This window comes from Crinia signifera, chromosome 2, assembly GCF_055691185.1.
Source record: "Crinia signifera chromosome 2, ASM5569118v1, whole genome shotgun sequence".
Lineage (NCBI taxonomy): Eukaryota > Metazoa > Chordata > Amphibia > Anura > Myobatrachidae > Crinia > Crinia signifera.
In genome coordinates this window covers 329908223-329918395 of record NC_139218.1, presented here as the reverse complement: position 1 = coordinate 329918395, position 10173 = coordinate 329908223, and the positions used below count along the sequence as shown (strand labels likewise).

General features: G+C 39.9%; 1 protein-coding gene across 1 annotated transcript in view; it reads right to left on the bottom strand.

Moving 5' to 3' along the window:
- Positions 1–244: 244 nt before the first annotated feature.
- LOC146057753 (solute carrier family 26 member 10-like) overlaps positions 245–10173 on the bottom strand; it is a 68041-nt gene continuing 58112 nt past the window's right edge. The window contains exons 13-18 of the mRNA XM_083169402.1: positions 9217–9396; positions 7238–7298; positions 6278–6357; positions 4601–4655; positions 3652–3758; positions 245–2231 (exon numbers count right to left, since the gene is read on the bottom strand). Of these exons, the coding sequence (XP_083025528.1) occupies positions 2193–2231; positions 3652–3758; positions 4601–4655; positions 6278–6357; positions 7238–7298; positions 9217–9396 (522 nt within the window). The 3' untranslated portion in view covers positions 245–2192. The remainder of the gene's footprint in view (positions 2232–3651; positions 3759–4600; positions 4656–6277; positions 6358–7237; positions 7299–9216; positions 9397–10173) is intronic.

Sequence of the window (10173 nt, the reverse complement as noted above, 5' to 3'; positions counted from 1 at the left end):
CTTCCTGCTTCGCCTCGCTATTGAGGCGAAGCAGAAAGTATCATAGCGGCGCGATAAGCGCTGCTATGATACATCTGCCCCACTGTATCCTGCACTGTATCTGATAAACACTGTATCTTGCACAGTATCTGACCAACACTGTATCCTGCACACATCACACTTGGTAATGACTAGATCACTTTTACCATTACAATAAAATGTAGCAATAAAACACAGACACTCCCATATATATAAATGTATAGCTTCTGAAATCTACAGATATTTATTTTTAGCTTGGCAATAATACAGTATGACATCTCCAATTGAAAATAACTAGACAAAATAAATTATAATATCAAATCACATCAATGGTTGCATATTGCCCTGCAAATGAGGTGAGTAGATAAACCTGTCCAGCAGCAGTCAACTGAAATGTATCACAGTGTTAGCAACTAAAAGGCAAATGTATCAAAAAGTTATATTAACACTCGAGACGCATGATAAATTGTGTTCCTGACAATCAGCTCCTAAATGGCATTTTTCAAACACATCACTGTTGGGAGCTGGTTGGCTGGAGCGCCATTTATCATTTTTAAGGAGTGATAACAAGAATATCACTTGTTGCCAGGGCTATTTTTGTGCAGGCTCCAGAAAGAGTGAGCTAGAATAAGGGCCACAGTTCCTGCTAGAGCCTGCACAAAAATAGCCCTGCTTGTTGCTGAATCTGCTCCAAAGGGCCTAACCCATTTTTGTACGCATATGCCCATCTAACTGCAAATTTTCACCTTAGAGCATCAAATATTTTTAAAGGCTACCCTAGGCAAAATGTTTCTTATTAAGAAATTCAGGAAAAATGTATTCAAATAAATGAATTGTCATCATTAGGGCTAGTTATTTGGTGGGGGACCAGATTTGCTTCTGCTTGTCCACATTTTTTATGATTGGTGGCCACCGGCCAGTGGTGTAACTATAGCGCCACAGATCCCGCGGTCGCTGGGAGACGCTGAGAAAATATGGGTGCCGGGGGTCTGCGGGTCTATGTTACGCCGCTGCCGGGACCTGCCGCCTCTCTTGCCGTGACCTCCTGCTGTTGAAAACTGACCTTCAAAAAATTGCTGCCCCCATACAGCAGATAGTTTTTGAGGATCCTACCATCAGGCGGCAGACGGTGGAGGGGAGCAAAATCCATAGTTATGTCACTGCCACCAGCACTGCTTTTGCTTGATACATTGACCATAAATAATTTGAATAGGTCCTGGAACACCAAACCAAGGCACCTCTGCAAGTGTCCTGAGGCACCCCAGGGTGCCACGGCACACAGTTTGGAAACCACTGAGCTACGGATTTGCTAATCATCACAAGTGAAGCTGCTGCCCATAAAGAATATAGATGCAACTGTAGCCATCGCAAAGTCCTTAGAACTGACGCAATAATGAGGAACATTGGGGGAAATTTACTAAGATGTTTGTTGTATTTTACATGGGATGTTGCTATGGGCAACCAATCAGAATCTACTTCATATTTATTTATTTAGCATCTTCTAGAAGATAATAGATAGTATCTGATTGGTTGCTCATAGCAATAGCCCATGTGAAATACAACCCTCATCTTAGTAAATTTCCCCCATTGCCTCCTCAAGTGAGCCTATGGTTGTGCAAACAGGTCCTGGCAGTAGCGACACTGGTGCCATATTTCTAAATGTACATGATCCCTGCTGGAGACATGTACGCACCACAGAAATAGCCATTACATGCCGGCGTTATAGCCTCCACTCCCAATGATCACTTTCTGTCAATCATTCTGCGTTATAAATCTTACTGTGAACATTATCACAAAGGTACGTTAGGCCCTTAATCCTTAACAAGATACCGAATGGACTGTTATATATAAGATGTATTATGGAAAGATTGTCAATTATAAGAATCAGTGACCTCCTTGCAAACTAATTCAAGACATTAGGCAGCAGTCTCAGATGCGACTACTCTTACTGAATCAGTCAGCAAATAATCCCTAATTATGTTACACATTGAGGGTAATACACAGTTCTGCTTTGTTCCCCATACAAATTATCCAAGGGTTCGGATGGTTCATCCCAAAGTACTTATCGGGCTTACACCAAAAAAAAAAACCCGGCTCTGTATCTCCAAGTCTAACTGTCCATTCAGAGCAAAGGCTTGTGTTTCGTCTTTCCAGACCTCCAGCCAATGAGATTCTTACACCCACACCATGGGGCTTTTACTTGTCAGGCTGTCCTGTAAAGAAAATACAGTACATTTGAGAAAGCATAGAGCAGTATTATTGAATTTCAAAATAAAACATAACCATCATATTTAAAGTTATATTGCCATCATGAATGAAATTCTTTGAATTACAGTACAGAGCCCTTTACAGACATCTTTTGTGTGTAATCGGGTTTGGGCATAGATGGCTACAGACATGGCTGGATCCAAGGAGGGACGGCAATTTGCATCTTTTTACATGTGTGAATTACCCAAAACAGCTTAATTTGGCCTTTTTTTCCCTAAAAATATCAAAAGTCTAAAAATCTCATTCTATTACATCTTGCCCTATAACTTCTTTCTAATAGATTGAACACAGTCAAAGTCGGGCTGGTGACTGTCGGGATCCCGACTGTCGGACCCCTGTACCACACCCTGTTTTATCACTGTCTACTATTGTAAAGCGCAACGGAATCTGCTGCTCTATATAAGAAACTGTAAATAAATAATAAGTGCTGATTGATAAATTCTCCTTTATTTTATCACTTGTATTGATAGGGGCCCCCACAAGTTTGTTGTCCAGGGCCCCCACAGACATTAATCCGGCCCTGGCTACAGAAAATGATGCACTGTGTTATCAGTGACTAAACATTGTAATAGCAGATGTGTGTGACCTTTTGCATGTACCTGATGACAACATAATAATTATACTTCTATATAAGAAATAAAGACACGGAGACTTAGGTTTGGCAGAAACTTGTTAGCTGAATTTATTTTGAGAATAATTTTAAGCTAATTTATTTAGGTTATTAATTAATTTAAATGATGGCCAAGAAAGAACGGCTAGTAACTAACTCCACCCAAAACTGGCATACGTAGATAGGCCTAAGACAACAAGCGGTATCCACTTAACCTACAGCATTGACTGCCCACCCAGTCGGGTGGGGTCGCTGTCCCCGAGCGGGTGATCCAGCGAAGGCCTAAGCCAATGAGAGGCAAGCGCACCGAAACAAACCAAATACGCAGCAAACCTAACTTAATAAACGCCTTAAAATCTATCAACTTGCCGTTCTTTCCCGCCTAACAGCTAACGCGCTTAACCCACCCCTAACCGTCAGAAAATTGGGAAGGGAGGGCGGGGAACATTCAGGAAAAAGAGGAAGACTCCTCCTTCTTCCTGAGCTATTATTTCAGCTAAGCAGCCAAACCCAGCCTAATCATTGGTTCCCCGTGTCACATGCTCTAAAGGTACCCACCCAGCTATCCATGTTTAATTCACTTCATTACGTTGTTCAAAAGAGTTGCATAGAATAATTGTAGACAAGTTTTGAATCATAATATGAAACTTTTTGACATTATTATATTGTGTAAGCACACTTTTCTTGCATGCATCTTTTCCTGCATATCTGTCCATTTCTTTAGGAGAACCTTAATATATAAAAGAGCCTCTTACCATATTTTGCTCAGCATAACATGCAGCATCATGCACAGTCACAAACACCTGCTGATTACTCAGATGATCCATGATACCAATGGACACCAAGGTTCTAAGCACTTTTGCTGGAAGGTAAATGAGAAGATAACAGGTAATATGTATAGTAACAGACTTCTCAGTTCCTATTTGAACAATGCACTGAAGGGAGTGTCACCCTGATTTCTACTGGACATGTACAACTATGATGTTCTAATGCGGAACAATAAAACTATATCAAATTGGGCAGTGTTTAGGCTCCTGATTTCGGCCTGATTTGGAAAAAGCAAAGCAGCTATGACATTAGGCTGTACAAAAATATGCTAATGTTGTAGGAGGAGTTCAAAGTGTGACGAATCACCTGGGTATAAGTTACCCTTTAATTTAACATTCCATGATAAATTCACATGAAATAAAGTACAGGTTGAGTATCCCGTATCCAAAATGCTCGGGACCAGGAGAATTTTGGATAACGGATTATTCCGTATTTCGGAATATTTTAATATTCCAATGATGTATTTTGAAGTATCTTGCATTTATGCTGTATAAACACATAATATACACACAAATATATTTTATTACCACATAAAATACACACAAATATATTTTAATTGTTCAAAAAACAAGGTTTCAAAACGTGAAACAAAATGTGTGTACTATCTCAGCACTGAATTTGAATGCCAAGCAATCATTGTCTTACACATATATAGTGCCAGTTACATATCATGTCCCCAGTGATGCTGTTACATATGTCCCCAGTGAGTTTTTAGCAAAAAAAAAATTTTTTTTCACTTTCTGGAATGTCCGTATTTCGGAATAATTCGGATAACGGATATTCGGATACGGGATACTCGACCTGTAATACCTAAATTTGTCATTTTCTCTACCCAACCCATGGTTATGTATTATCTATAGAATGACAAACCCTCACCATTACATCCAGCTAGAAGTAGAAGCATCCCGGCTTTCTGACATTCAACACACATCTGAAGAACACAAACATAATGTCATGGGTATATAATATATAATAATACGATGATGGCTGGACAGTCATACAATTTAGTGAGTACACTGCTATTGCTATTGACTGCACATATGAATGTGGTCATTATTGCCGGATGAATTTATGAAATCACCATTTGTACAGAATGACATGCTAATTCCCTATATAAATATACAGTAGATCAAAATGACATTTCCAACCCCACTTATGTGAATGAGGGGCAGATTTATTAAGCTTGGAGAAGAGATAAACTGGAGATATAGCGGAGAAAAGGTAAAAGGAGATAAAGCAATTTTTGCGATTTGAACAGGGTAGAACAGTCCAGCATTTAGTGATATCCAGACTTGAGCACAGATGGTCAAATCAAAATAACTGATTACCTGTGCTCAAGAATGGCTACCCTTAAAACCTGTATTGTTAGTGTGCCCTGAGGAACTCCTGCTCTAGACTGTAAGCTCCTGCTCTATCCTTTGTCTCTCATCTGCTCATCAACATCAAATTTACTAACTCTGTTTTGGGGGCTCATTCATGATGGAAAAAACCCTACTTGATATAGTTTAATTTTCAACTCTCCATGAGTTAATTGTTAAAAATAATGCCATTCAACATTCGCCTCTTACTAAGATACATAAGAGATAATAAGATACTACTTCTGCACAGACAGTTTCTGGGAAGTGAGATCATTGTCCCTTACCGTCTCCTGATAATATTGGCCTGGCCAGGTTATTTATATGCGCATGTTCCTTCAGCAATGAAGTGGAGCATTCCGGCCGAGTAATAAGAACCAGAAATAAAATTATATATATATAATATATTAACCTTTTCATTATAATTACTGGGGCAAGCACTTCCATGCACCAGCAGGAGCAGATAGGGGCAGGGATTGAAGGCAGCAGGGGTAAGTTCTGGGATGTTTGCTGCCAGTGGAAATCCAACTACAGCACAGGAGGAACAAGCAGGGAGGGATCTGAAAAGATCCCACTGCTTCACAAACTGCTGTGTAAACTGCAGCTTGTTAGGAAATTTGGGAACTGTATGCCAGCTCTGGATGGTGTCCAGTTTCACTCTCAGGTTCCAGGGGGGAAAATGGTATTTTCAGAATGTGAAGAATCACATAATTTCTATATGGTAATTATTGGGGGCTCATTTGTAACTAGGAGAGATGAGTAAAATCTCTTATGTTACTGAAATAATGAATAGGTCTGGATCTTAATAAGTAAAAAAGGCATTTAAAATAATAAATGCAAAGGAACCCTTTAAGTGCCAACATCTCTGTGAGAGATGTGCAAAAATCCACTAAAAAATGCCAGCGTCCCTCACATTTGTTATATAAATTCAAATAAAACATTTTTTTTTATTTGCTATATAAGGAAAACATTACAGGTCATTATGATTATGATAAAAACGTTTGCTTGACAATTTTCACACCTATTTTGACAAATTCACTTGGCACTCAAAGGGTTAAGTGATGATACACTTATTGTCCATTCTGTATCTTGTATGATTTGTAACTCTGTTTAGAGCTGCGAAAATTTGTGGAACCTCACAAATAGAGAACAATATTATTGTTGATGATGATGACAATGTAAATCAATTTCCACTTACTTGTATAAACAGACGAGCGCCGGTAATGTCAATAAATATCACCCCACTGCAGTCAATAATAAGGGACTTGATTTCAGTGTCTGCCATGACATATGTAAGTTTTTGCATTAGTGATTATTGATCCAAATGAACAAATGGCTATAACAAAACTATTTTAAGTAAATTATACCGTTAAAGTTAATTATTCATACATAAAAATGACTGATACTCTCAAGGTTCAGATTGTATAAATATTTCCCTTTAAATAAGACCAAATTATTTTTTTGCCATTTTAAACAGAAATATATATATTTTTCTCCTCCATTAGTGAATTTATTGAGGATTGTAAGACGATGAAATAATGAAACTGTAATACATTTCACTGCAAAACATTGAATTTTTTGAGCAGGTGTAAATATAAAATGTGGAGCAGTGCAATGTAACAAACTGCAAAAAAAATTATTCTAATTGTTTTTGACATACAGTGTGAGAGAAATTCAATTACTGATATTGATGCAGTGTTCCATTACTGGCATTGCACATCTAGAGGTGGAACCACCGGTGGTGCAGCCAGTGCACCTAGGCCCACAGCACTCCAGAGCCCTCTGACCTCCTCCTTGGTACCTAAATCTACCCCCGCCCCCTCCCGCGGCCTAACAAGAAGTGTCCCCAGCATAATTATTATTCCATCTTTCAGCATTCAGGATCTGGCATTTCTAGCCATGTCGGGATTCTGGTGCCAGTTCTGTGGCTGCTGGTGAGGATTCCGGCTCCAACACTTACTGCTGGCATCCTGTTCGCTGGCATGCTAAATGCATGCCCTTTTTGATGACTGACTCCTTGCAATTATACCCATGACCAACTGTAACTAGGACACATTGACTGAGCTCTCGGTTCTAGCAAAGGGAGATGACTTGAGGATTTCCTCACAATGCAGTTACAGTACATTTTATCCGTCAAATTAGCAAAAGTATTCTGTACCTTCTTTTGCTTTTATGTTGCACATGTCTGCATGATAAACTGGATTTGATATTCCTGTGTCCTAAAAAATACAATTATTAGAACATTGGGTTTTAGTTACGAAACAATTTAAAATACATCTTATAGAAAGAAGCTGCTACAGTACGGTATGTCTTCTCTTTGCATATTGCACTACATTGTCTGACACGAGTAAAGGTGGCCACACACGTGGGGGATTTTGCACAAATACTTCCGATTTTGACTCATTGGGCCCATAAATCGGATGAAAAGTGGCAAATCGCATGGTTTTTTTACCTCCGATCCGGTGCGTTGCCCCGTGTGGAACGGATCGGAGCCACTATATCAGAAGTACTGCACTAAGGATTTTTCGGACCCACTGCCCTTTACTATATATCGCATGTGATCAAGGCACTAGGGAGCTGCCTTGATACACTTGACCAAGTGTATGGGGACTTTACATGCTAATCTATATTATTGCACTGAGTTGTTAGAAGGTGACTGATCTTATAAGAATATATAAAACAATATATTCTGATTCCATTGTTTTTATTATCTGTCCATCATTGCACTGTAATTCCCTTTTAGTTTTAAAAGTTGGTTATTGCTGATTCGCATTATCTCAATAGCAATCCGTGTCAGTCATTAAAAGTAACTTTGAAATAGCACACATATTCTACAGCATTTACAGAGACTATTATAATGGTTCACATCAGTGCCTGCCCTAGGGGAAGATTACAATCTATATTCTCATTCACATCGACACACACTCACACACAAAGGCGTGTGCAGCACATTTTATTAGGGGGTGCACCATCAAAGGGGTGAGTCTAGCACCACATATAACACCGCCCATTGGGTGTGTCTAACACCGCCAATCAGGCGTGTCTACCATCATCTATTGGTACTCGCTACAATATAAAATGTCTCTCAGTATAATAATACATGCGAATAAAGTAAAAAAACATATATGAATGATATGTAGTGATATATGGTACAAGTAACAATGCAAAACACACATAATTGATTGATGGGCGCTTCTTTCAATGGAATACAGTTCTAAAAAGCAAAAGTCTTTGGTAAAAGGTATTGTTGGTAGGGAGGTGTTCATAAGGGTGGGCACAGCATTAGGGGGTGCCTGTACACCCATGTGCGCACAACTATGCTCACACACACAAACACACCCGATTTAATTTTGATGTCAGTTAGGCATAAGAAGAGCCCACCAAAATACATGGAGAACATCCATAAGTGGACCCAATGTTTTAGACAGTATTAAGGTCCATACACACTGGGCGACTATGCCCATCATGTATGGACAGCGATGATAGCGTTCATCGCTGCGGGGAAAGCCGCTCAATGCATACACACTGAGCGGCTTTCCCCCTGCCCGGCACCGACGGAGGGGGGGAGGACGGCATTGCAAAGCCGTCCTGAAAGCCGCTCAACTGCTGGTATAACAAGAAGATGAACGGCTTTACCGGCAATGTTGCGGGAGCAAGCAGCAGCGCTCACCGCTCATCGCCGGGCCATACACACTGGGTGGCTTTGAGCTGAAAGCCGCTCAAACCTGCTGTTTTGAGCGACTTTCAGCTCAAAGTCGCCCAGTGTGTATGGGCCTTTAGACTTCTGTTTGAAGCAGTAGTGTTGACAACTACACCAACTGTAGTACTCACTGGGGTAGATGTATGAAGCAGTGATAAGGGAGAAGTGATAAAGTGCCCCTGTAACTTAACAGTCAAGAGCTGACTGGCCGGTGGTAGAGTACCAGACACTTTATCACTTCTACTCCCTTACCACTGCTTCATACATCTACCCCAATCTGTGATAAGTGCTTCAAATCATTATGTCTTGCTATATTTAATATTTGGCAGCCAAACCTGAATGCACATTCACAATGAAAGGGATGTTTTTTTGATAATGCAACTAAGCATGAACTGCAAGGTAGGACATAAAGTGCTTACACGTGGAATTAACCTTACCACAACTGTGATACTCATTTTCCTGCCCTGTTCCATGGCTTTTAGGGCTTTTTCTCTCTTCCGTATCTTTTCCTGGGTCAATCCCACGATCCTGCTCATTGTTTCCTTAAAGATGTCCTTGTTGCTGTAGTAAATTGGGGAGTTATAGGACAGGATCTTCACACCTGGGATTTCATAGCACTGAGAAGAAAACAAAAAGAAATAGTCCTTAGTATTTGGCGTTGGAAACATCTTTTGTTCTTTGATTACAGAAACCGGAAATTCAGCTAAAATATTCTATTGTTTGGACAATGTTTCTCTTATTGGCTCTTAACGGGCTCCTTCCTCTTGCTGATTATATATATATATATATATATATATATATATATATACGAAGCCTGAGCCGGCACTCCAACGAAATGAAGCCTGGGTGTCTCCCTCAAAGGGAATAATTGCTGAAGCGGTGCCCCCCGTACTTGCAGCCTGGATAGACTGCAACAAATGTAGAGGTATGTGTAGGCGGTGGCACTCGACGAAGAATAAAACACAGCAGCCAGGTGATCCCGACGTTTCGAGACCTCTAGGTCTCTTTATCAAAGGTGCAAATGAAGAACTTCTTCATTTGCACCTTTGATAAAGAGACCTAGAGGTCTCGAAACGTCGGGATCACCTGGCTGCTGTGTTTTATTCTCCGTCGAGTGCCACCGCCCACACATACCTCTATATATATATATATATATATATATATATATATATATATATCCCAAAGTCGACACTCACATGTAACACATATTCATATATATTTCCCAGAAGCCTGCCAGCAGCCCAACAATGGTGTACAGCGCTTGCATGCAACAAAATAATATATAGGTGACACTCTGAACTAATATAAGAACGTACACCATGTGACAAGATTGAGCAATGTTTCCATGCCTTTATTGGCATTTTTGTCAACCCTTACATATACATATATGTGGT